Source organism: Sus scrofa, chromosome 15, assembly GCF_000003025.6.
Source record: "Sus scrofa isolate TJ Tabasco breed Duroc chromosome 15, Sscrofa11.1, whole genome shotgun sequence".
NCBI lineage: Eukaryota > Metazoa > Chordata > Mammalia > Artiodactyla > Suidae > Sus > Sus scrofa.
The window spans coordinates 120,463,470-120,490,801 of NC_010457.5; the positions used below are offsets into that span (position 1 = coordinate 120,463,470).

Consider the following 27,332-nt stretch of genomic DNA (forward strand, 5'->3'; position numbering starts at 1 on the left):
TCTCTCTCTGGGGCCCTATCTTCCCTTATATGGTGAAGGCAGTTCCTAGAGGAGGGGGGGTGGGGACAAAGGTCGCTGTCCTCCAGCCAGCTTGCCACAACTCCTGAGATCTCCCAGGTGGCAGCTGCCTCCCCTAGACAGGTAAGACACCCGTGGGGACACATGGGAACCATAGGTGGTGGGAGAGGACAGGACAGGGTCCCCTGCTTCCGGTGGGCAGCCAGGGACCTCCTACTGCTCCTTGGCCCTGGTGCGAGGGAGAGGCTCGGTGCCCTGGAGTGTCTGGTAAGGGCAGGGAGCCCAGTGCGTCTTCCTGGGCCTCCAGGGAAGGACTGTGCAGGTTCCACCTCAGACAACTGTCCTTTCAGACCCGCACCTGCCACCAGCCCCCACCCCACCTTGGGTGTCAACCATCCCTGATTGCCTTGGCCTTGGGAGAATCTGGAGACGCAGGACTTCTAGATTCAAAACCCTCCAGTCCTGGGCCATCCAGGCTACCTACTTACCCTGGCCTCACTCTCCCCTTCCTCCCCCGCCCCCACCTTCTCTTTGCCCCTTTCTTCATCATCTGAAACGGTGTCTTTCTCTGGGTCCCCACTCCCTCGACACTCCTGGGACCTCAAGCCTCTCGTCTCCTGGAGACGAGGCTGCGAGCAACAGCCAACTGGGATTGAATGGACAAGTGCAGAGGGGGGCTGGTGGCAGCAGGGCGCACGGCCCCGGTCCACACTGGGCCACCTTAGCAGGCACCTCCGCCCCATCTCTCCTCCACCAGGACCCGTCCCCTTGCCTCACCAGGCACTGTGGCCCCATTCAGCTGAAATGGGGGAGTGGCTGGAGAGGTAGAAGCCAAGTTTCCATCAGGATCTTGGGACGTACTGACCACCCTTTTCCCAGAAGGGCAGTGCAGGCCGTGTCAGGTCAGGAAGAGACGGAGGCTGCAGGCTGAGGGCTAGGATGTGTCTGCTCCCTCTGCTCTCATGGGCCTGACAAAACGGGGGGTGTCCTTGTCCGGGGACCGCCATAGCGCTGTCCCATTCAGACCGCGTGGCTAGGGACTTCGAGCAGCGACGGTTTTCCAGGGCTCTCTGGAGCCCGAACTCCGAGGACAATAGAGCAATGAAAGGAAAGATGCGATCTGGGGCAGCAAGGACCCTAACTCCCTTCAGGGCCCCCAAGAAGTTCCATCCCTTTTATTCTGCAGTTGAATTTTTAAGCTTTAAAAATATTTATTGAGGGAGTTCCCGTAGAGGCTCAGCAGAAACAAACCTGACTAGTATCCATGAGGATGCAGGTTCGATCCCTGGTCTCGCTCAGTGGGTTAAGGATCCGGCATTGCCACAAGCCGTGGTATAGGTCACAGATGCAGCTCGGAGCTGGTGTTGCTGTGGCTGTGGTGTAGGCTGGCAGCTGCAGCTCTGATTTGACCCATAGCCTGGGAGCCTCCATATGCTGTGGGTGAGGCCCGAAGACCCCGTCCCCAAAATGTATTTTTATTGAGCACCTACTATGTGCCAGGGGCTGGGAGCTACAAACACATCTAGGTTTGACCTCAGGGACCTCCCCAACTGATAAACAGATGCACAGACTGATAAACGAATCCATTCATGGCCACATGGTCCGGGGACCAAGGGAAGTATCCATCCAGAACGCCTTGGGGTCCCTGAGGAGGGAGGGGTCCCTGGTCTACCTCTAGCTGTAGGATTCTGGGAAAGTATCTCGTTGTGCTTTTTTTTTTTTGGCCGCCCTGTGGCATATGGAGTTCCTAGGCCTGGGATCAGATCCCAGGCACAGTTGCAACCTAAGCTGTGGCTGCGGCGATTTTGGATCTTTAACCCACTGGTCTGGGCCAGGGATCAAACCTGTGTTCCAGCGCTCCAGAGAGACCACCTGTCCCGCTGCGCCATGGCGGGAACTCCCTGGGAAGGCATTTTGGAAGAAATGAGATCCAAACTGAGTCCAGAAGACCAAGTGAAGAAAGTTGGAGAGGGCACTGGAAAGGAAAATGAGAGGGGAAAGACGGGACACAAGGGGACGGTGAGAGGCGGAGTGGAACAGCAGGCAGCTGGCTGTCACTAGAGGCAGAGGAGCTGCCGGCGGTGCTAGAGGCAGACTGGAGAGGCGCGAAGGTGGACAGAAGGGCAGGAGAGGGAGGGGTCCAGGATGCCACGCTGATGGCTGACTTTGGGGTCAGGGAGTGATGGTGTCCTTCCTCAAGGTGGGGACAGGGAAGAGAGGGGACCAGGAGTCAGGGGGGAGCCAGTGACCTCAGGTGGAGAGAAGATATCACACAGCCAAACCCAGGGCTGTGTGGTCGGTGGTGGGACCCCTATTCCTCCCAGTAGAGATGAGAAGCTGGGAAGGCCCCACGGGGCGGGGGGGCAGTGGGGGGAGAGGCGCACAGAGGCCTGTGCTCCGACCAGCATGGATGGGGTGGGAGCAGCTGGCAGGTACCCAAGGGGGCACTGTTGCAGTATGAGTCCACCTCTCAAGGCTGCCCTCCCAGAATCCCCTCGCCCAGGCCCGTCCCTGTCCAGGCTGCCGGGAGGTCCCCAATCCCCATTTCTCGCTAGGGAGGGAGAGCACCAGCTTTTTCAAGCCCCTGCTTGCCTGAGTTTCTGATGCTCTGATGGGCAAGAAGGGCTTCATCTGGTCTACCCTCTATCCCTCCTGCTGCTCCCTCCTGGATTCAGAGCACATTCTTGAGGAGGGGTGGGCTGTGGCAACCACCTAGTCAACCTCCCACCTCATAGATGAGGAATCATGGCCCCTGATCCTACAGCTAGTGAGCATCAATCTGTTTTGGTGGAAAGGGGGATGTGGGCGAAGGTGGTGATTGAGATAAAATAGAAAATATTTTCCTCCTTTGTATCCAAATTGGTTCTACAGAACCCAGAGTCCTGGGAGCCTCAGGGTCTCTGCTGGTTAAGAAATACCTCATGAGAGTTCCCCTTGTGGCTCAGAGCTAATGAACCTGACTAGTATCCATGAGAACACAGGTTCGATCCCTGGCCTCGCTCCGTGGGTTAAGGATCCAGTGTTGCCATAAGCTGTGGTGTAGGTCAAAGACGTGGCTCAGATCTGGCATTGCTATGAGCTTCCATATGCCGCAGGTGCAGCCCTAAAAAAAGAAGAAAGAAAGAAAGAAAGAAAGAAAGAAAGAAAGAAAGAAAGAAAGAAAGAAAGAAAGAAAGAAAGAAAGAAAGAAAGAAAGGAAGGAAGGAAAGAAATACCCCATAGAGGAGGCCTTGACCGGCAGGGGCAACAGACAGGGCCCAGGCACATGGGGCTCCTACAAGCGCAGCTCTGGCGATTGACAGGTGGCCCTGACCTGCTGGTGGGGTTGCTAATCAGAGGCTGGGCAGGGAGACCTTGCCCCCAAGTTCCAGAAAGCCAGGGAGAGGGGTCACCCCTCTGGACTCAGAAGAGGGAGTTTACCAGCAGTAAAAGGCCAGATCATTGTTCCAAGAGGTGACTCAGAGTCAAGGTGCAAGGAGAGATTAGATAGATTCCAGCTGTCAGTGCACTGAGGTGGGGGCCGCATGACCTTTCATTCATTATTCATCAGTTCAAGGAGTTTACAGAGCGTGACTCTGTGCTGGCCAAAGTGGTAGATTCCGTGGGGAGTAGGGTGGCCTCCAGCCTGGTGGGGAGGGCCAGGAAACCAGGGACACGAAGAACTGCGGACAAGTGGCTCTTTGCCCTGGCTCAGTGGAATCACTGGGGAGTTTTAAAAGTACCTATGCCCCACCTCCCAAAAGGCAGAAAATAAAGGCCCAAACCTGGGCCCCACCCTGGCCTAATTAAATCAGAATCCCCAGAGATATGGATACAGCTGAGCATCAGAGCATCAGTGTTGTTTAAAAGCTCCCAAGGTGACTCTGATGAGTAGCTGGAATGAAGAACACAGCTACAGGTCAAAGGAGAAGAACCATAAAAGATACCATAAAAGAAGCTTGAGAGATTAGTGATTAGAGGGTGGTTCACGGTAGAAGGATTTATTCATTCATTCATCCATCCATCCATCCATTCCTCCACTCAATCACTTTCACCCACATGCCACCCAATCACCCACCCACCCATCCATCTACCCATCCATCCATCAGCCCATCCTCCCACTCAGCAAAGGGCCCGCAGTGCTAGATGCTGGGGATTCGGTCCTAAACAAACAAACATGGCCCACCTGGTAGGTCCACCTCTTGTGGGCCACCAGAACTGTAACTGAAGGGTGTTTAGGGGTAGCAAGAAACAGGAAAATGTTTCATGCACTTTTTTTTTTTTTTTTGGTCTTTTTGCCATTTCTGGGGCCGCTCCCTCTGCATATGGAGGTTCCCAGGCTAGGAATCAGAGCTGTAGCCACCAGCCCACGCCAGAGCCGCAGCAACGCCAGATCCTCAACCCACTGAGCGAGGTGAGGGATCGAACTCGAAACCTCATGGTTCCTAGTTAGATTCCCGAACCACTGAGCCACAACGAAAACGCCTCATGCCCTTTTTTATTGTGGTAAAATACACATAAGATTTATCATTTTAACCACTTTAAAGCATACAATTCAGCGGCATTCAAAACATTCACAATGTTGGGCAACCATCTCCACTCTCTGGTTCCAGAAATTTTTCCTCATCCCAGATGGAAACTCCATAACCACTAGGGTCACTCCCCATTCCCCCCTCCCACCTAGACGCTGACAACCACTAATTGCTGGCTATCTCTATTTTGCCTATTTTGGATATTTCACATAAACGCATTTATACAATATGTAGCCTTTGTGTCTGGCTTCTTTTACTTGGCATCATGTACTCAGGGTTCATCCACGTTGTAGCGTGTATCATGCTTCTTTTCTTTTAATGGCTGAATCTATTCCATTGTGTGAATGGACCACTTTTGTTATCCATTCATCTGTTGGTGGACATTTGGGTTGGTTGTTCCACCTTTTGGTTATTGTGAATAGAGCTGCTATGAACTTCATGTACAAGTTTTTGTTTGAACACCTGTTTTTGGTTTGTTTTGTTTTTTTTTTTCAATTCTTTTGGGTGGGTGCATACATTTTGCAACTCTTATTATTCTTGTTTTCTTTCTCTGTTTTTCTTTCTTTCTTTCCTTCTTCCTTCCTCCCTCCCTCCCTTCCTTCCTTTCTTTTTTAATTTATTTTTTTTGGCTGCAGCCACAGCATGTGAAAGTTCCCTGGCCAGGGATCTAACCCATGCTAATAGAATCCCAAGCCACTGCAGTGACAATGCCAATCCTTAACCCACTATGCCAAAAGGGAACTCCCTCTTTCTTTTTGTATGATACACGTATTTTTATTATTTATTTATTTATTTGTCTTTTTGCCTTTTCTAGGGCCCCTCTCACGGCCCATGGAGGTTCCCAGCTAGGGGTCCAATCGGAGCTGCAGCCGCCAGCTTACGCCACAGCCACAGCAACGCAGAATCCGAACCGTGTCTGCAAACTACACCACAGCTCACGGCAACGCCGGATCCTTAACCCACTGAGCAAGGCCAGGATCGAACCTGCCACCTCATGGCTTCTAGTTGGATTCGTTAACCACTGGCCACAATGGGAACTCCATATACATGTATTTTTTTTAACCAGACATGGTTTTGATCAAAAATTTTCAGGGAGTTCTCATTGTGGCTCAGTGGTTAAGAGCCTGACTAGTATCCATGAGGGTGCCAGTTTGATCCGTGGCCTCACTCAGTGGGTTAGGGATCTGGTGATGCTGCAAGCTGCAGTGTAGGTCAAAGATGCAGCCTGGATCTGGCATTGCTGTGGCTGTGGCGTAGGCTGGCAGCTGCAGCTCCAATTCGATCCCCTAGCCCGGAACTTACATATGCTGCAGGTGGAGCCCTAAAAAGAAAGAACTTTTTTTTTCAGTAAGAAAAATTGTTTGGGGCTAGGTCAAGAAGGGCCTGGAGTGTCAGGCTAAGGAGTCAGGGCTTTTTTTCAGCAGGTGATAGAGAGTCAGGGTGGGTGTTTGTACCGGAGAGGGACAAGATCACAGCTGGATGGGAAGCCTGGAGGCTGGGCCCTCTGCCAGTCAGGCCGTGGTCTCCTGGCACCGTCGTGAGCGCTGCACTGGAAGAGCAAGCTGAAACCCAAGGTGCACCCAGCTCTTCTTCTTGCTCTGACCCCGCTTCTCCCGCAGGCTCATCCACCATGACCAAACTGAACGCCCAGGTCAAAGGCTCCCTCAATGTCACCACGCCCGGGGTGCAGATATGGAGGATAGAGGTGAGCGCCTGCCTGGGCAGGAGGCGGGCACTGTGGGCCTGGGATGGACCAAGGGAAGTAAGAGCCCTGGGATTACTCGACGGTCCTCCATCCCGCCCTGCTTGCACGCGAACCCCTGGTACCTGTCCCCAGGTGCCATCCCCAACCCCTCCTCAGGCATCAGCCACGTCCTCCCGCTCCTCTTCCTCCTCCCCTTCTCACATCCGTTCTCCTTCTCACATCCGTTCTCCTTGTCGGTTGCCCTCCTCCTCCTGGCTCTGCCTCTCCCAATACTCCCTTTGGTTAAGAGAGGCAGGGAAGCCTGGGGTCCTGGGGGATCGACCCCTCTGACCCCCCCTTTTCTCTCTAGGCCATGCAGATGGTACCTGTTTCTTCCAGCACCTATGGCAGCTTCTTCGACGGTGACTGCTACATAGTCCTGGCTGTGAGTCGGGGGTGGGCTGGGAAGGGGGCTGGGCAGAGGGCAAAGTGCATGGTAGCAACAGGGAGGAAATTTGATGCTGGGGGCAATAGGAACTGCAGCCTAGCTTCACCCCAGGAGAGCATTCCATAGGTGTGCCCAGGTGCCCAGCCTAGAGGTAGCTAGGATCAGGATGCAAGAGGCTCTCCCTGCCCTTGGGCCATGGAACTCCTAGCTGAGGTGGCATCGTGGATTTACAGTCTTGAGAGATCCTCTGAGGTAGTTGGATGTCACCCTATCTTGAGTCCATAGTCCCCAAATCCACAATCAACTTCATTTCACCTTGGTTTCTTCCACATCCTGTATTATAAATGCATTTGTATTTTCCCTTATAGTGATTAACTTTTTTTTTTTTTTTTTGCTTTTTAGGGCCACACCCATGGTATATGCAGGTTCCCAGGGCTAGAACCAGCCTAGGTCACAGCCACAGCAACTTGGGATCTGAACCACATCTGCAACCAAGGCCAGGAATCGAACCCAGCAAGGCCAGGGATCGAACCCGAAACCTCAGAATTCCTAGTCGGATTCGTTTCCGCTGCACCACGATGGGAATTCCTATTGATTCACTTTTAAAACTTAAATCCATGTATTTAAAAACTTAACTCAATATTGTTATCGGGAATGGAAAGCAATGCCCTGTGTCACAAACGAAAAGCAGCTATAAAATATTTCCACAATCATTTCATACATACACCTGCTTGTATACCCCCCAATCCCCTCCCAGACCTCTGATGGTCTGTGCACATCACTTTGGGAAATGCTGCCATAGTTGAAGTTATCTCAAGATGAAATGAGCAAAGCCTGGAAGGAAGCCACTTGCCTCACGTTGCAGAGTCTGACAGAACCGGGGCCACAACCAAGGGCTCCTAACCACCAGTCCCATGACCTGTCCCCGTGCCAGGCTCCCCTGTGGCCCAGGCCCCATGAGTAGGGGAGAACATGCAAAGAAGGGAGGTGGGCAGAGGGCTGTGGGAGCCCGGGACCTCGGGTACACTGGACATGCCCTCTTCCTAGATCCACAAGACGGGCAGCAACCTGTCCTATGACATTCATTACTGGATCGGCCAGGACTCGTCCCAGGATGAGCAAGGAGCAGCTGCCATCTACACGACTCTGATGGATGACTTTCTGAAGGGCCGGGCTGTCCAGCACCGCGAGGTCCAGGGCAACGAGAGCGAGGCCTTCCGAGGCTACTTCAAACAGGGCATCGTGTATGGAGGGGCGCTGATATAGGCTGGGGCGTGGAACCAGGGCAAAGGAGGGATACCTGAGCCTGCGGGGCAGACCTGGGACGGGGAAGGGAGTCTGAGGCTGTGGGCAGAGCCCGTGAGCGTAATTTTTGTTCACCTTTTCACTTCCCCGCCCCCATTTCTGCTGCTGCCCTGTGCTTGGTCTTCAGCCCCGTGAGTGGCTGCCCCAGAGGCCATCCTGGAATTCAGTAACTCTGTGTACCATGAATTTTTGTAAATCAATACTTAATTGAATGTCCTGGAGGGCTCAGCCCCAAAGGAGGCTGTCCAGGGCATCATATCAAGGCTCCCCTCTGGCCACTGGGCCTATGACTGCTCCTTTCTCTAAAGAGGCCTTCACACTCAAAATTCTGAATTCTAGCTCCTCTTGAAGAGTCTCAGGCTCTGGCCTGCAGGCATTTCCCATGGAAACATGCGATCAGGAGCCAAGTTGCCACTGACTTGTAGGATAGGCCAGGATCTGTCCAGTGAGCCACAGTCCCCACCCCTCCCTTTTGTCCTGCTCTCTTTCTTTCTACACTCACAGCAGAAGTCCACACCTTTGGGCATTTGAGCTGGTACTTCTCCCATCTCAGTCTGCTTGGACTGCCACAACCAAATAAAAAAGACACAAAAACCAAAAAAAAAAAAAAAACTGGGTGATTTAAACAACAGAAATGAATTTTCTCATCTTCTGGAGGTTGGGAGAGCCAAGATCAAGGTGTTGGCAATTTTGGTGGCTGGTGAGGGCCTTCTTCCTGGCTTGCATCCAACCGCTCTCTCACTGTGTCCTCACATGGTGGAAAGTGAGCAAGCTCTCTGGTGTCACTTCGTATAAGGGCACTCAGCTAATCCTGAAGTTCTCACCCTTATGACTTTCTGTAAACCTATTACCTCCCAAAGGCCCCATCTCCAAATTCCGTCACATTGAGTGATAGGGCTGCGACATTTGAGTTTGGGAGGGGACCCAATTCAGTCCTTAGCATCTCCCTTCTTTCCTTCACTTCCACCCCCTGTCCTCAGAGTCCTGCCCCATCCTATCACGAGACCATGTTAGCAAACACCCACCTTTGCAGGCCTCTCAGCGGGGCGAGGACTAAGGTGAGGTGAGGGAGGCATCTAGGGTGCAGATTCCAAGGAGGTGCTCATGTAAGGCCAGGGTCATATCAATGAAGGCGATAGACCGGATCTTGCATTTATCTGGTCCTGAGAGTGAGTACCCCTTGGAGTTTGTGCCCTAGGCACCTCGGGCACCACCCTCGTCCCAGCCCTGGCTCCCAGCTGGCCCCTGTGGCAGCCAGGTACCCAGGGTCTGGGGAGGATGGGGGCCTGTCACACGTCCCAGCCCATTCCCTTGGGTCAGCTCATCTCTCTTCACAGCATCCGGAAAGGGGGTGTAGCTTCTGGCATGAAGAAGGTGGAGACCAACTCCTACGACATCCAGCGGCTGCTGCACGTCAAGGGCAAGAGGAACGTGGTGGCCGGAGAGGTGGGCATCAACTAGAGCCCTGGGCATGGCCTTCTGTCCCCCCTCCCAGTCGGGGCAGAGGGCGGAGGCTGAGGAGAGGGGAGGGACAGGGAAGGGCTGAGATGAGCTGATGGCTGACGGGTGGGGTCTGAGTGGGCTCTGCGCCTGCCCCGTGGCTCCCCAGGTGGAGATGTCCTGGAAAAGTTTCAACCGCGGGGATGTTTTCCTCCTGGACCTCGGCAAGCTTATCATCCAGTGGAATGGGCCGGAGAGTAACCGCATGGAGAGACTCAGGGTAACCATTCCCCAGATGCCACCCTGCCCACCTGCTCCCGCACCCAGCACCTGGCCTCCCCCGCTCCATCAAACCTGCCAGACTTGTGCCATGCCCGGAACTGCCCTCATTTCCCCAGGCCTCTCTCCCCTGACTGTTAGGGTGCTGTGTTTGAAGGTGGATCTGAGGCTCCGTGTGTATGGGGAGAGGAATGTGTGTTGGAGTTTGCGTGTGTGGATGATGGCTGATCCATTAATTTTTTTTATACTTTCTTTTTTGGTGATATTCTAAAAAATTATAGTTGATTTACAATGTTCTGTCACTTTCTGTTGTACAGCAAAGTGACCCAGCCATACATACATAATATATATATATATTCTTTTTTTTTTTTTTTTTTTTTTTTTTGCCTTTTTGTCTTCTGTAGGGCTGCACTCGTGGCATATGGAGGTTCCCAGGCTAGGGGTTTAATCGGAGCTGTAGCCACTGACCTACACCACAGCCACAGCCACAGCCATGCGGGATCCAAGCCGCATCTACAACCTACAGCACAGCTTACGACCTACACCATGGGTCATAGCTCATGACAACGCCAGATCCTTAACCCACTGAGCAAGCCCAGGTATTGAACCCACAACCTCCTGATTCCTAGCCGGATTTGTTAACCACTGAGCCACGACAGGAACTCCCATATATACATTCTTTTTCTTCTATTATCCTCCACCGTGCTGTGTCACAGTGACTGGGTATAGTGCACTGTGCTACACAGCAGGACATCCATTAAGGTTTAACGAGTCCCCGCTGTGTGGCAGACCCTGTGCCAAGCACTGGGGATCCAGTGGTGAATGAAAGGGGCAGAGCTCCGCCCTGGATCTGGCCTCTGGTTGGCCATCTGTTGGGGGAAATAGATGTGAAGGGAATAAGGGAGAAGGGAGGGGTAGGGAGTGGGGTGCTGGGTGCTCTGGGGATTCTAAGAAGGCTTCTGGGAGGAGGTGGGTGGGGTGGGGAGGAGGGGGCCCTAAGGCAGGAGTGAAGCAGCTGGTGGGGAACCTTCCAGGTCAGCCAGAGCACAAGATAGAGACTTGGGGGAACTTGGGAGGAGGGCGGGCAGGCCTCATAGGGAAAGTCATGTGGCCAGAAGATTGTGCAAGAGGATTGGGGTTTGTTGTCAGTGTCTGGCAGGCCATTGAAAGTCACTCTTTTTTTTTTTTTTTTTTTTTTTGCCATGTCTTGGGCCACTCCCATGGCATATGGAGATTCCCAGGCTAGGGGTCGAATCAGAGCTGTAGCCGCCGGCCTACGCCACAGCAACACAGGATCAGAGCCATATCTGCAACCTACACCACAGCTCATGGCAATGCCGGATGCTTAACCCACAGATCAAGGCCAGGGATCGAACCCGCAACCTCATGATTCCCAGTAGGATTCGCTAACCACTGAGCCACAACGGGAACTCCCTAAAGTCACTCTTACTTCTGGGAGAAGAACGAGGTGGCAGGGCTGAGGGCAGGCAGGGAGCCCCTGTGCTCCAGCAGGAGCAGGGCTGGGCAGTGAAATCACGGGACCTGCGTGACAGATGGCCGGTGAGGCAGATGTCAGAGGCTGTGCTGGAGCAGATGTGAGAATGGATGGATGGAGTCCCACTTCCTGAGATGGAAAGATCAGGAAGCAACAGAGCTGGGGAGAAAGAGTTCAGTTTGGGACATCTTTTTTTTTTTTGTCTTTTTTCTAGGGCTGCACCGGCGGCATATGGAGGTTCCCAGGCTAGGGCTCTGATTGGAGCTGTAGCCACCGGCCTATGCCACAGCCACAGCAACGGGGGATCTGAGCCACATCTGCGACCTACACCACAGCTCATGGCAATGCTGGATCCTTAACCCACTGAGCGAGGCCAGGGATCGAACCCGAAACCTCATGGTTCCTAGTCGGATTCGTTAACCACTGAGCCACGACGGGAACTCCTGGGACATCTTCAAATGGGGTGATCATGGGAACTGGATAAATAAGGTGAGAGCAGAGAGCCGACCTGGAGACAGAAAACATGGGCCTGCATAGAAGCCTTGGGGCTGGATGATTGGACCAGAGGGAGTGAAGGGAGAAGGGGGCAGGGGTGAAAAAGCCAGTAACTCGAACAGTAGGTGCTGGGCGGAGGAGGGTGAGCCAGGCTGTGTGTGAGGAATGTGTGTGTGTGTGTGTGTGTGTGTGTGTGTCTGAGGAAGTATGCTGCATGTGTGAGCAAATCTGAGGCTCTGTGTGTATACACATGTGTGTGCGCATGGCTTTGGGGCAAAGAGACTGAAGGCTGTGATCTTCGCAAACTCACCTTTTATCCAAAACTGTAAAGTAAAATTACAGGGGAGTTCCTGTCGTGGCACAGTGGAAACGAATCTGACTAGGAACCGTGAGGTTGCGGGTTCGATCCCTGGCCTCGCTCAGCAAAAAAAAAAAAAAAAAAAAAAAAAATTTTTAATTAAAAAAAATTACAGATTTCCAACAATGTCAAAACTGAAGGTCCAACAATCCTCTCTAAGAAACCTGCTCTTCCTGTGGGTTTGGGCCTGGTTTCCTCGAAGTCATCCTTTTTTTTCTTTCTTTCTTTTTTTTTTTGGGGGGGGGTTGGTTTTGTTTGTTTTTTCTTTCTTTCTTTCTTTTCTTTTTTTTTTTTTTTTTTTTTTGCTTTTTTAGGGCCACACCTGAGGCACGTGGAAATTTTCCAGGCTAGGGGTTTAATAGGAGCTGTAGCTGCCAGCCTACACCACAGCCACAGCAGCGAGAGATTGGAGCCACATCTGTGACCTACACAACAGCTCAAGGCAACACCAGATCCTTAACCCACTGAGCAAGGCCAGGGATCGAACCCACGTCCTCATGGATACAGTTGGGTTCGTTACCACTGAGCCACGATGGGAACTCCAAGAAGTATATTTTATTCAGTGGACATTCTTAGGACTTCAAGCTCAGGGAGGCAGCATCTCAAGTAACTGAGAAAACTGCTCCCTTTTTTATTTTTTGAGAATCCTCCCCTGTATCTTAAAAGCCTGGTCCCCCCTCAGGTGCCTCCCCTTAGGGCTGCTGTGGGGGGCTGGGCAATCCTGGTGTGGCTGGGGTGGTGGACGAGGCTCTGTCCTCTCGCCCACCAGCCTTCATGGGTCGGGGCCCTCCCTGCAGGGCATGACCTTGGCCAAGGAGATCCGAGACCAGGAGCGGGGCGGGCGCACATACGTGGGCGTGGTGGACGGGGAGGACGAGAAGGCCTCCCCGCAGCTGATGGAGATCATGAACTACGTGCTGGGCCAGCGGAAGGAGCTGAAGGCCGCTGTGCCTGACACGGTGGTGGAGCCGGCGCTCAAGGCTGCCCTCAAGTTGTACCAGTGAGTGCCTGGCTGGGCACGGCTCCTCCTGGCCCTGGGGGACTTCCTGGGGGAGGAGGCCCCAGATGGGCGGGGGGCCAGGGAACTCCCCCTCATCTACTCTGCACCTTTGTCCTGCAGCGTGTCTGACTCCGAGGGAAAGGTGGTGGTCAGAGAAGTGGCCACACGGCCACTCACACAGGACCTACTCAGTCACGAGGTGAGAGGGTCTGAAAGTCCCCCAGCCGCAACTTGCATCACGCCCGCCCCACCCAACCCCTGCACACTCCAACACACACACACACACACACACCAGGAGCAGCACCAGGGGCCTGGGGCTAGCGGGAGGGCAAGTGACTTTTTGTGCCTGCAGTCCCTAGCCCAGCATCACCAGCGCCCTCATGCTGTCACCCTGTGGCTCTCCCTCCCGCCTCTAGGACTGTTACATCCTGGACCAGGGGGGCCTGAAGATCTACGTGTGGAAGGGGAAGAATGCTAATCCCCAGGAGAAGAAGGAGGCCATGAACCAGGCACTGGTGGGCCTGGGTGCCAGGGCGCACATGCAGGAGACGGCAGAGAAGCCAACTCCAGCAGGGAGAGGGCAGCGGGGTTGGACCTGGGCATAGCACAGGGCAGAGGCTTAGCAGCCATGTTGGGGTTCTCTGCAACTTGGGGGCCTGCCCAGGATATAGGCTCCCAACTTGAGCTTGGCAGGGGGATGGGGGCTGGCCTTCCTATTAAGAGGGGACTGGGTCAGGGCATAGGACTGCGGCCAAGGGCAAGTCAGAGTTTGGAGTCATGGCAGGAGCTGGAGTCAGTAACCCTAACTGGCTGGCAATCAGCGTTGGACTGGGGCTTGGGTTCAAGGTTGGAGATGGGGGCTGGGGTCAGGTTCAGGTCAGATCTGGCCTGGAGGTGGAGGTCAGAGGTGGGTTTAGGGGTTGGTATTAGATTCTGGGTTGAGGTCAGATTCAGTAAGTTGGAGGTGGCGCCAAGTTTGAAATCTGTTTTGGCTTGGGGTGGGGGTCAGAGCAGGGTGAACTTTGGGGTCAGCACTGAGACTGGGGTTAGATTCTCTTTTGGGCTTGCAACTGGGGTAGGTTAGGGGTTGGGTCTCGTTGGGGTTAGAGCCAGACATTGGCTGGCATTGCAGGGGTGGGATGTGGGGGAGGGCGCCAGCCCCAGCCACCCTCTTCTCTTCCCAGAACTTTATCAAAGCGAAGCAGTACCCACCGAGCACGCAGGTGGAAGTGCAGAATGACGGGGCCGAGTCAGCCGTCTTTCAGCAGCTCTTCCAGAAGTGGACGGTGCCCAACCAGACCTCAGGCCTGGGCAAAACCCACACTGTGGGCTCCGTGGGTGAGGGCTGGCCTGAGGTGGGGTGGGGCCAGGAGAGCACCGGGCCTGCTTCCCGCCTTCCTTCCCCCAAATCCTCTTCCATGCACACTGTTACCCTGGCTCTGGGTGGGGTGGGGACACAGAGGGACTTGGATAAACTCAAGAGGTGTCACAAAGAAGGAGCTGGGAACAACCTGCCTTTCATGCGGAATGGGGTTGGGTCTCCCCGGAACCTAGGCAGCTTCAGTCTCTCGTGAGACAGTATTTGCTGAGGGCAAGCTCCGTGCCAGGCCCCTGGGGGAGGAAAAAAGTCTTGTCCCTCCCTTGGCTCCCTTGGGAAGCCCCCAGAGGAGGATAAGGTTCTACATTATAACTCTGCCACTCTCTAGATGTGTGACCTTGGATAGGCTACTGCATCTCTGTAGCTTCTGTTTCCTCATCTGTAAAATGGGTCCAAGAATTATAGTTCCCACTCAGGGCTGTTGTGGGAAGCTGGGGGAGCACAGCTGGCGATATTGGGTGTCATGGTTCTCTCCTCACTCCAGCCAAGGTGGAGCAGGTGAAGTTCGATGCCACGTCCATGCATGTCCAGCCTCAGGTGGCTGCCCAGCAGAAGATGGTTGACGACGGGAGTGGGGAGGTGGAGGTATGGTCAGAGGAGGGAGGATGTGTTGGGTGGAGAGGTTGGTGGAGCCTGTCCTGGACCTCACACTAGCCTGCTACCCTCCACCTCTGCCTAGATCTGGCGCATTGAGAACCTAGATCTGGTGCCTGTGGAGTCCAAGTGGGTGGGCCACTTCTATGGGGGCGACTGCTACCTGCTGCTCTACACCTACCTCATCGGCGAGAAGCAGCACTATCTGCTCTACATCTGGCAGGTGAGCACCACCCCCGCACCTGGTCCAGAGCACATCCACCTCAGCTCCTACTCCTGCCAAGTGGCCATCGCCCTTGAATTGAATACCTCTGCTGATGGGGAGCTCACCCCTTTTCCATCTTGGGACTGCTTTGGCTGTAAGAGCCCACTGACGCTGAGTCCCCCCCACTCACCACCCTTTTCCCTTTTGGTTCTCCAAGTGTCCCTTTCAACGTCCATGGCTTCTTACACATTTCCTTCACCTGCTCTGACTGTGGGTTTCCGTGTCCAGATATGAGGGAGCAGGAAGATGCTTGGGTGCCGGGATCAGAACTGAGGTCTGGGAGTTCCCGTTGTGGCGCAGTGGTTAACGAATCCGACTAGGAACCATGAGGTTGCGGGTTCGGTCCCTGCTCTTGCTCAGTGGGTTAAGGATCCGGCGTTGCCGTGAGCTGTGGTGTAGGTCGCAGACGCGGCTCGGATCCTGCATTGCTGTGGCTCTGGCTTAGGCTGGGGGCTACAGCTCCGATTCGACCCCTGGCCTGGGAACCTCCATATGCCGCGGGAGCGGCCCAAAGAAATAGCAAAAAGACAGAAAAAAAAAAAAAAAAAGAACTGAGGTCTGAGCAGGTGGGGATTTTGGCTGTGTCCAGGGTTGGGCTCGATGGGGAAGATATTTGGGTTTGGGACTAGTCAGAACTGGGGATGGAGTTGCGGCTGAGGCTGGGAATGGAGTCCGAATCGGGTCTGGCCCCATCCTACTCCTTCCATCCTGCTCATCCCCAGGGCAGTCAAGCCAGCCAGGATGAAATCACAGCCTCGGCCTATCAGGCGGTCATCCTGGACCAGAAATACAACAATGAACCAGTCCAGATCCGGGTCCCGATGGGCAAGGAGCCACCTCACCTCATGTCCATCTTCAAGGGACGCATGGTGGTCTACCAGGTACGGCTGCTGGATGGAGGTGCCTGGTAGTACCCATAGCTGAGGCGAGGTGGGTGTCCAGGAGGTGGGGAAGGGCCATGCAGTGGGGGCGGAGCTGCGGTGAAGCGCTTTCTTCATGGGAGAGGACTGTTTGTGGCTCCATCGCCAAAATGGAACTGGTAATAGAAATACTATTAATAACTGGAAATAAGATACCATTCAAGGGAGTTCCTGTCATGGCTCAGCGGTAACAAACCCAACTGGTAATCATGAGGACTCGGGTTCAATCCCTGGCCTTGCTCAGTGGGTTGGGGATCCAGTGTTGCCGTGAGCTGTGGTGTAGGTTACAGATGAAGCTCAGATTCTGCATTGCTGTGGCTGTGGTGTAGACCGGCGGCTGCAGCTCCTATTCAACCCCTAGCCAGGGAATTTCCGTATGCCACGGTGCGGCTCTTAAAAAAAATAAAAGATACTATTCAGTAGTTTGAATATATATTTAATAAACAGTGAGCATATACAAGTACTATTTCTCTCTACACCCCAACTCCTTGGCTCCTCTACATGAAACAGTTAATCTGACTAGATTTGCCCAATGATGCACCTGTCTCTCCAAAGTTCATTGGTGCCTTCAGACATAATGAAATAGCCATCTCCTGCATTCCTTTAAGTAATAAAATGTTTATTGAGCACTTAGCAAGTACACAGCCCTTGGCAAAGTGCCAAGCAGGGACAAGAATGCCATGCTAATGCTGTTCACTATCTTGCTGGGCAAGCAGTGAACCAACAGCCCAAGGCACCATGTGGTTAAATGCCAGAAACACAAGGTGCCATCAAAGAGGAGCCAAAAACAGTAACCTGCAAATAGGCATGGAGCACATGGGGGGAGAGGGAGCTTGGAGGAGGGCTTCACACGGGGGTCAGAGTCCGAGAGCTCGGCTGTGGTAATGGAGGGCATGCGATGCAGGGGGCACAGCCAGGACAAAGGCCCCGTGGGGAAGAGTGGGAAGCCTGGCCAAGCTGAATGGAGGGTTTGGAGAGAGCTGAGAGTGAGTGTGGAAAAGCAGTCTGTACCCTCCTCGGAGGCCTTGGCTGAAAGCTGGGTTCTAGTCTGTAAGCTGTAGGGAATCCCTGAAGGTTTCGGGCAGGGGAGTGCCATGACCAGACAGCGTTTTGTTGTTGTTGTTTTGTTTTCCTTTTTTTATTACTCAATGAATTTATTACATTTATAGTTGTACAATGATCATCACAGTCCAATTTTATAGGACAGAGCAGCGTTTTGGAAAGACCAGTCTGGTGACGGCAGATCAGAGGACCTGGGGGGCACAGACCCGCCCCACCTCTCTTGCCCTCTCATCCCACATCATCTTTACTAAGTTGCTCCCGCCTCTCTCTCCCCACAGGGAGGCACTTCCCGGGCTAACAGCACGGAGCCTGTGCCCTCCACACGGCTGTTCCAGGTCCGGGGAACCAGCGTCAACAACACCAAGGCCTTTGAGGTCCCAGCCCGAGCCACCTCCCTCAACTCCAATGACGTCTTCGTCCTCAAGACCCAGTCCTGCTGCTACCTGTGGTGTGGGAAGGTGTGTGCGGGGTCCAGCAGCCTCTCCTTCCCCGCGTGGCTCTCGGGACCCCCCAGCCTCAGAGCAGACCTGGGTCAGGGCGGGAGCCTCTGGCTGGGCAGGTCCCGCTGGCTGGTCTCCCCAGCTACCTTGAGCCCTGCATCCCTCCTCCGCGGCTCTGGGTCTGGGCATCCAGATGCTCTGCCTCTGTGTCTGAGTAAAACTCTCTCGGAGTTCCCACTGTGGCACAACTGGGTCAGCGGATCTCTTGGGGGGCCTGCTGGGACGCGGGTTCATTCCCCAGTCTAGCACAGTGGGTTAAGGATTGGCATTGCTGCAGCTGCGGCTTGGGTTGTGACGGCTGCTCAGATCTGATTCCTGGCCCGGGAGCTCCATTTGCTGGGGGACAGTGAAAAATGAAAAAAGAAAAAAACAAAACAAAAACTCTCTCATTGCCTTTGTCTCGGGCCACCCCTGCTGACCTGTGCTGATCTGTCCTTCTGTCTCGGGCTCTCCCTCTCTCTCCCTGTGCCTGTCGCTACCTCCCCATCTCTCTCTGTCATGGGGACTCTCAGTCCGTTGCAGGCCTTGTCCAGCCTGGCAAGGAGACTCTTATCTCCTGGGCCATCCTTTGGGGTGTCCGGGACAGAGGCGAGGTTGGGAGAACTGCCCCTGCATATGCCGTGTGCAGGGGGCCCTGATCCAGTGAATGGAGCCCTGGCCAGTGAATGTGGTGGAGGGGTGGGGGACGGTTGGCACTAGAGATGGGCTCCCTCAGCCTGACTGACGCCCCCTTTTTCCAGGGTTGTAGCGGAGATGAGCGGGAGATGGCCAAGATGGTGCTGACACCATCTCCCGCACCGAGAAGCAAGTGGTGGTGGAAGGGCAGGAGCCAGCCAACTTCTGGGTGGCGCTGGGTGGGAAGGCCCCCTATGCCAGCTCCAAGAGGTAACTCCCACATCCCTCTACCTCCAGCTCCCCTTCCAGGGCTGTAGAGCCTCCCAGCACCCACACCCACCAAGCCCAGAGCCTGCAGCAGGCATGGCTTGAGTGCAGGATGAGTGAGGGGCAGCCCACGCCCTTGGGGCCTCCTGGGCATGCTTGCTATGTATGCCCGGGGCCTGGTGGAGCTATTTCCAATAAAGGGAGTTCATAGCCACAGGAGGCAGCCAGCTCAAAGAGAGCGGCGGGGGGCTGTGAGTTTGCCCTTTGGAAAGAAGATTCCAGAGTTCCATCAGCCCCTGTCCTTCTATGCTGCCACAGACCCCAAATGCTGAGGAGCACAAGCTGCAAATCCGCCCCCCCTTTTTTCCCCGTCTTACCTGAGGCATATGGAGGTTCCCAGACTAGGGGTCAAATTGGAACTGTAACTGCTGGCGTATGCCACAGCCACAGCAACATGGGATCCGAGCCGCCTTTTCAACCTACACCACAGCTCACAGCAACACTGGATCCTTAGTCACTGAGTAAGGCCAGGGATTGAACCTGCGTCCTCATGGATGCTAGTCAGATTCGTTTCTGCTGAGCCACGACTGGAATTCCTCAAATCCTCTTTTTCTAAAGAAGGTCCAGGAGTTCCCATCGTGGCGCAGTGGTTAACGAATCCGACTAGGAACCATAAGGTTGTGGGTTCGATCCCTGACCTTGCTCAGTGGGTTAACGATCCAGCGTTGCCATGAGCTGTGGTGTAGGCTGCAGACGCGGCTCGAATCCCGCATTGCTGTGGCTCTGGCGTAGGTCGGCAGCTGTAGCTCCGATTTGACCCCTAGCCTGGGAACCTCCATATGCCGCAGGAGCGGCCCAAAGAAATAGCAAAAAGACAAAATAAATAAATAAATAAATAAAAATAAATAAAGAAGGTCCATGATCCACTGTTCCCCAGTTCAAATGCAAAAGGGCGTGCACTACAGCAGCATCAGGAGGGATAGAGGGAAGATATCAGGAAGAACTTCCTTACAGGATTATAGAATAGCCACTGGAATGGATGTCCTGGAAGAGTGGTGGGAATTTCTGGACTCTAGGGAGAAGGGGGGACCTTTCGTGTGCCTTTTCCCAGGAGACGGGCTTTCCATGTCGGAGTCCCTGAGTTCTGTGTCATCAATTCTTCTTCTCCCATGCCTTCCTCCTGCCCTTGCAGACTGCAGGAGGAAACCCTGGTCATCACTCCCCGGCTCTTTGAATGTTCCAACCAGACCGGGCGCTTCCTGGCCACGGAAATCCCTGATTTCAATCAGGATGACTTGGAAGAGGATGATGTGTTCCTGCTAGACGTCTGGGACCAGGTAGGACTGAGGCCTGGGGACCTCCTTCCCCACCATCTCAATCCTCAGGGTTTTAGGGATAGGGAATTTTTGATGTTTTCCTGGCTCCTGTGCATGTTCTCTCCAGCAGTGATGTTATAAACAGCAGGAGACTAAGACAGAGGAGGCAGGGAGGGAGGGACATGCTGAAGGGCAGGATATATTCTTCTCCCAAAGTCCAGTCTATTTCTTGTGGCCGAGGAGTGTTTTTGAGAGTCTTTTTGGTTCTGCAGAGGCTGGGAGTCACTCATTTGCAGAATATCGAAGTAGAGGGCATCCGTCCAACCTCCTCAATTTCCAGATGCAAAGTCAAAGCCCGATGGGGTCTGTCCAGGCTCAGGGTCACTGCTGGACATCTGAGCCTGCGTGAGCCCAGAGAGGACAGGAAGGACTGACCAGGCTCTGGGATGCTCCACAGGTCTTTTTCTGGATTGGGAAGAATGCCAATGAGGACGAGAAGAAAGCTGCAGCCGTCACGGCGCAGGAGTATCTCAAGACCCATCCCAGCGGCCGGGACCCCGAGACCCCCATCATTGTGGTGAAGCAAGGATATGAGCCCCCCACCTTCACAGGCTGGTTCCTGGCTTGGGATCCCTTCAAGTGGAGTGTGAGTGGCCCCAGCCCACCTGGTTCTGCCAGCCCAGCGCATTCTTTGTGGCACATGGGAGGACAGGGCAGACTCCCAGGCTTTTGTGTCTGTTGTGGCAGATAACCTGTGATATATTTGTAAAGGGGCTTGAGGGGACTTAGAATAAAATGTAAGGCAGCAGTAGGACCATTTAGTCCCCTGGTGAGGGGGAGGAAAGGAAGTCCATCAAAACTCAGCCAGGAGTTCCTGTTGTGGTTCAGCGGTAATGAACCTACCTAGTATCTGTAAGGATGTGGATTCAATCCCTGGCCATGCTCAGTGGGTTAAGGATCCTGCTGTTGCTGTGGCTGTGGTGTAGGCGGGCAGCTGCAGCTCCAATTTGACCCCTAGCCTGGGAACTTCCATATACCGCAAGTGTAGTCCTACAAAGCAAAAAAACCCTCAAAAAACAAAAAACAAAACTTGGCCAATTACAGTGTCTTGCTTGTGCACTAGATTTAGCTCAAAACTCTTGGATATTATTGGTAAGAGCTGTACTATATAAATTCAAATTAATAAAAATTAAAATGAAAGAGTCAATTTCTCACTAACCACATGGGCTAGTGGCTACCATACTGGACAGCATAGAAAAAGAACATTTGCATCATCATTGCAGAAACGTCTGTAGGACGGCACTGGTGTGTCCTCAGGTCAGATGAAAGAGAACACATCAGTTTTTTTGTCTTTTTTTTTTTGCTTTTTAGGGCCGCACTCGCGACATATGGAGGTTCCCAGGCTAGAGGTCAAATCTGAGCTGCAGCTACCATCCTACACCACAGCCACAGCAACCCCAGATCCTTAACCCACTGAGCAAGGCCAGGGATCGAACCTGAGTCCTCATGGATGCTAGTCAGATTCCTTAACCTCTGAGCCATGACGGGAACTCAGGGAACACATCAATTCTAAAGGGCCATGTCCAAAGACAAATATCTCCTGGCATTAATTCAAAGCAAAATGAGTTCTACATGTAGTCCTTACTTGAAGGAGAGTGAATCAGACTTGGTCAGGATTTTCCTAAACTGGTCCCAGATAGGAGCAGAGGGTAAGTCCTCAACATGGAAACCCAGTAAGAGTTTTCTGCAGGGCTGAGGAAGGCTAAGGCAGATTGAGTGTTGGCCAGGTGGCTTTAGGTACATGAAGTTGGCAAAGCAGATGAGTTTAGGGAAATAGCTTGCATTAATTTCCTCCAACCCATTAAAAAAATTCAGTGGTTGATGAGCTTAGTCTTACTGATGGATTCAAACAGATCTCAAGGCTGCAAATCTAGATGGCAGAACTTCTCAGATCTAGGGCCGTGTCCCAGGACAACAGCTCTAGCAGGCCTCCCCCACGTCTGTACTGGTTTTTCTTTGACTCATTCACTCAATCATTCATTCGGTCAGTCAGCATAATTGGAGCTCATAATGTGCCATGTTTGCTGCCAGGCCCTGGGTGTGAAGAGACAGGGGATTGCCGTGGAGCCAAGGTCCCCTCTGCTCCCTTCACTTCTCTACAGCAGGGTCCCCTCCAAGCTCTGAGAGGAGCCCCCAAGCTCTCCAGGACCTCCGAGGCCCCCAGAGCCCTCACAATGTGGACAGGGTTCCCCAGGCTGCGTGCAGCTGCTTCCACTCCGAGGGCAGGGAAAGATCATACCCTCCATCCCTGTGCAGGGTTGTGTGGGGCAATAGTCCCCTGCCCCAGCCTGTTGCCTGTCAGCCCTTTGTGCCCATCCAACCTCCTTTTTCAGGAACGTCCTCCAGCCTCCCCCTGAGCTCCCTCTACCCCTTCTTACCCCCCAGGCCCTAGGCCAGCCTTATTTCAATGCCTGAAGAAAAATGGTCTCCTTTGCCATGACCCAGGTTCTAATTTGCTACTTACTTTACATGCAGGACTCCAAATCCTATGAGGACCTGAAGGCGGAGCTTGGAAACTCTGGGGACTGGAGCCAGATCACTGCTGTGAGTACAGGTGGCTGGGTCTCACAGTGGCCACTGCTGATGGTCAGACCCATGGGAACTGAGAAAGCTTGAGAAGATGCCAGCCAGGGTCCTCTCCTTTCCACCGTTTTCTCCCACTTCTTATAGAAGTCCTCTTTTTTTTTTTTTTTTTTTTTTTGTCTTTTTAGGGCCTCACCTGCAGCACATGGACGTTCCCAGGCTAGGGATCAAGTTCCCAGGCTAGAGCTGCAGCTGCCAGCCTACATCACAGCTGCAGCAGTGCCAGATCCGAGCCACATCTGTGACCTATACCACAGTTCACAGCAAAGCCAGATCCTTAACCCACTGAGCGAGGCCAAGGATCGAACTGGTGTCCCCATTGATACTAGTTGGGTTCATTACCTCTGAGCCACAATGGGAACTCCTAGAAGTCATTTTTGCTGTTTAACGTCAAGGCCTCTAGCTACTCTGTCTCCTCCATTCCCTAGTGAAATGGTTCCCAAATTTTATTTATTTATTTAGGTTCCCAAATGTTATCACGCATAAGTCTGGGTGGTGGGGAACTGTGGTATGGGAAGATCTTATTAAAGTGCAGATTCCAAGGTCTCACTCCCCAGATTTCTGGTCTGCAGAACTGATTGAGACCTGGTAATAAATGTGTTTTTAACAAAGGGCCCAGGTAATTTGCTGCAGGTAGCCCACAGATCTTACTTGGAGAAATAACGATTTCTCTACTATCACCACCCTGGGGATCCTTTCTCAGGATAGAAGAACTTCCTTCAATCTTTCAGTTAGTTCATAGAAATGTACTCAGCCTGCAGGCTTAGCATGTGGAAATATGAAATCAAAGACGTTCATAGCCTTACAGGGGAAATGAGACCAAATGGCCTCTGCTACATGTAACCAGTATGTGAAAGCAATTTCCCAAGAACAGCAGGATTTATCAGCAGATAACATATGGCTCCTCGGCCCTACCCACAGGCTGGGAATCCTGTGGCACTCAATAAACCCTTACTGGTTGACTGATGGTACGGGCAGGTGAGCATAGATAGGTCAAGGCTAAGCGAATTTACTGATGACAGTTTCACAGCAGATAAGACAAAGAGTTATAAACGTCCAAAGTAGACATCAAATACTGGGGGTAGCCATAGAGAAGTTCATAAGTCATAGAACAAAATAGTCCTCTTATGCCAACTGGCTTTGGTTGGATACAGACCACCAAGTGTTAGCTCATGGGTCCAGTTCGGTGTGCTCTGTTCTTCTGAGGAGTGTGTGCCTCTGTTTGTGGACGGTGGGAGGTGGGCGTCATGGAAGGCTTCTTGGAGGAGGTTCCCCTAGGATCATTGTTGACTTCAGTGAAAAAGGCAGCCCAGGAGGCAGCCACAAACCATAAAGTCAAGAGTGTTTTCCTCTTCTTCCCTAGGAGATCAAAAACCCTAAACCAGACGTGTTCAATGCTAACACCAACCTCAGTTCTGGTCCTCTACCCATCTTTCCCCTGGAGCAGCTGGTGAACAAGCCTGCAGAGGAGCTTCCTCAGGGTGTGGACCCCAGCAGGAGGGAGGTGAGTCAGACTCCTGAAAGGTGCAGGAATTATTCAGGCAAAGAGGGTTATTCTTGGAGAAGGGAGCAGGAGGGAATAAGCAAAGGGTGGGACAAAACAGCAAGGGGTGTGTGTGTGGATCTGGGGAGGGGCAGCTGTTGGGGTCAGGAAGTGGGGAAGGGCCGGACTGGGCAATGCTTTCTATACCAGGCTGGGGGTGGTGGTGTCCATCCTAAAAGTTGAGGGGATCCATTATGGGTGAAGCAGGGGAGCGTCAGGTGTATGCTTTTAAAAGACCACTCTTGTTGCTCAGTGAAGAATGGACTGGAAGGTTGCCAATGCAGTGGCCACAAGTTGGGCAAGTGGGTGGTGGTGGGGGGAAGGAGATGGTTTAGAGAAATATTTAGAGGGTAAAATCAATGACACTTGGTAATGCCTGGATAAAGGGCATGAGAGGAGGAAACTGTCATTTTCTGATATAAAAAACTCTGGGTCAGACCAAGCTTAGAGGGGAACAATCATGAGTTTAGTGGCAGCCATATCGTTTGAGGCACCCAAGAGACATCCAGGTTGAAACATGTTTGGTGGGCAGGCGACTCAGAGGAGTGCTGGGGAGGAGCCTCACTGGCAGAGGGTCCATCAGGTGGCTGCAGCTGCTATCTGTGCGGACCACTTGGGGAAGAGTTTGGCAAAAAGGGCTTGTTAAAAACACATTTTTAGAGTTCTCTGGCAGCCTAGTAGGAAGGATCTGACGTTGTTACTGCTGTGGTATGGGTTCGATCACTGGCCTGGGAATTTCCACATGCCACAGGCATGGCCAAAACAAACGAACAAAATACCCTCCCCCGCTTCTTCTTTTTAGGGCTGAATCTGTGGCATATGGAAGTTCCAGGGCTAGAGGTTGAATCGAAGCTGAAGCTGCTGGCCTATACTACAGCCACAGCAATTCGGAATCTGAGGTGCATCTGTGCCCTACACCACAGCTTGTGGCAATGCCTTAACCCACTGAGCGAGGCCAGGGATCAAACCTGCACCTTCACAGACATTATTTTGGGTTCTTAACCTGCTGAGCCACAATGGGAGCTCCAGATTTTTTTTTTTTTTTTTTAATTATGGGAGTAGTATGCATTCCTGCAGAAGAGCTGTGGGTTCCATGCCAAGTGGGGAGAATGGAAGGATTGAGTTTTCTGGCTGCTCCAAGCTTAGAAGGGTAGCTAGTGACAATCAACAGTGGGGTGGGGGTGGGGGGTCTGGCTGCAGGCAGTAGCAAGAGGTAATCTGAGTGTTTGAGTACCCATGAGTAAACCACAGAGAGGCGGATGTGGGCATGGGTGAGGCCAGTAATCAGCTGGCAGGACTGCAGGGTTTGAGAACAGGACCAGTGGAAAGATACAAGTCCACTGGGATGGGCAGTCTCTGTTATCTAGCCCAGGGGTCAGAGTCCAGAAGTCTCAACCAAGCTGCAGAGCCAGCCTGGGTGGGACAGAGAAGGCACCTGCAGACCAAGGACGCAGCAGCCACAGCTGTGTCCAAAGCAAGGTGCTCGATGGCCCTGCCTGATGGAGCGGGGAGGGCTCCTAGGAGTGTTGAGCAAAGAATGCCCAGAGGCAGGAGGGCATAACCTCTAAATGACAGGTTAGCGAGCTGGGGCTTCAGATTCATCTGAGCTTGAAATCCACCTACAGGTGTTTAACAAGAAGCTGTTCTGTTCAGGGCTCTCTGCAGTGCGGTGCAGGAGTCAAAAAAAAAAAAAAAAAAAAAAAAAAAAAAAAATCTCCAGGGCAATGCTTTGCAGCAGAGCAGCCCAAGATTGAAAAGAAACCTGCTGCTTTCACCCTGAACCTGTCCCCTCTGGTGCCTGGAGGAGCAGAGATGGAGGCTGGGAAAGTTCTAACAACTTTAATTTGAGGCTCTTACCTGAGCATGCCTGGAGAATATTTGGCCTATTCTGAACAGTTTACCTAGTGTAAATCATGTTCAAGCTGGAAGCAGAGGTCATTTCAGTCTTGTGGCTGAAGAGACTCAAGGCCTAGAAAGGTGACTCTCAGTTACGATTTCTAAGCCAAGAATGAAAAGGTAGAATTTCGCTGTCTAATCTTCGGGATCATTCAGAGGATGAGTGAAGCCAGTACAAGCCATTTATTTTTTTTAATTTTTATTTATTTTTTTTGGTCTTTTTGCTCTTTATTGGGCCGCTCCCGTGGCATATGGAGGTCCCCAGGCTAGGGGTCCATTCGGAGCTGTAGCGCCAGCCTACGCCAGAGCCACAGCAACGCGGGATCAGAGCTGCGTCTGCAACCTATACCACAGCTCACGGCAACGCCAGATCCTTTAACCTACTGAGCAAGGGCAGGGACCGAACCCGCAACCTCATGGTTCCTAGTCGTATTCGTTAACCACTGCGCCATGACGGGAACTCCGACAAGCCATTTATCCAAAAATTTTTCAACTCAAGATAGCTAGGCAAAATTTGACTCTGAATTTGTTCTGTTGCTTTCTTAGCTTCTTCTTTTGCAATCTTCCCCTGCACCTCAGCTGTACTTTTGCTGCTACCTGCCACTGTCTCTAAGCAAAACCTGCTCCCACAGATAACTGCTGTTTCTTTTATTTTTTAGGGCTGCACCTGTGGCATATGGACGTTCCCAGGCTAGGCATTGAATTGGAGCTGCAGCTTCGGGCCTAGGCCACAGCCACACGGGATGTGAGCTCCATCTTCAACCTACACCACAGCTCACGGCAATGCCAGATCCTTAACCCACTGAGAGAGGCCAGGAATTGAACCCGAGTCCTCATGGATACTAGTTGGGTTAACCTGCTGAGCCACAATGAGAACCCCCAGATTAACTGCTGACACATTCACAGTGAAATAAAAAAGGCTGATGAGGTTTTAACATGTTGCCTTTTAACCTAGAAGCCAAGAGGGATGAAGGTAACTCTAATGGTAATACGCAGTCCCCTGTGTGCACAGTAGTATATACTTGGCAGGTCTGGGAGGGAAAGGTGACAAGAGGCTTTTACAGGATCCTTGGACTCACTCAGGGATGTGGGTTAGTGGAGCATGAATTGGGATCAGATGATCCAGACTTTCTTGAACTTGAGCTTCATTACCTGAAAGTGGGACTATTCAAATCTGTCAGGGTCTTTGTTAGTGCTACACCAGCCTGTGAAGTTAGACAACACTGGCTCTGTCCTACTCCCCTTGCAGTCGGCCTTCTAACTTCACCCAAAGCAAAGGAGGGCACAGGGCGGTGAGCCC

At 52.8% G+C, this 27,332-nt stretch overlaps 1 protein-coding gene across 1 annotated transcript in view; it reads left to right on the plus strand.

Moving 5' to 3' along the window:
- The window catches only part of VIL1 (villin 1), a 31,303-nt gene continuing 3,971 nt past the window's right edge, over positions 1–27,332 (plus strand). The window contains 20 exon segments of the mRNA XM_001925167.6: positions 1–141; positions 6,149–6,234; positions 6,584–6,658; positions 7,709–7,905; positions 9,304–9,412; positions 9,576–9,686; positions 12,831–13,033; positions 13,154–13,232; positions 13,450–13,548; positions 14,218–14,371; positions 14,896–14,996; positions 15,091–15,228; positions 15,993–16,151; positions 17,531–17,710; positions 18,493–18,526; positions 18,529–18,637; positions 19,827–19,971; positions 20,408–20,596; positions 22,486–22,554; positions 23,957–24,097. Of these exon segments, the coding sequence (XP_001925202.3) occupies positions 6,160–6,234; positions 6,584–6,658; positions 7,709–7,905; positions 9,304–9,412; positions 9,576–9,686; positions 12,831–13,033; positions 13,154–13,232; positions 13,450–13,548; positions 14,218–14,371; positions 14,896–14,996; positions 15,091–15,228; positions 15,993–16,151; positions 17,531–17,710; positions 18,493–18,526; positions 18,529–18,637; positions 19,827–19,971; positions 20,408–20,596; positions 22,486–22,554; positions 23,957–24,097 (2,367 nt within the window). The 5' untranslated portion in view covers positions 1–141; positions 6,149–6,159.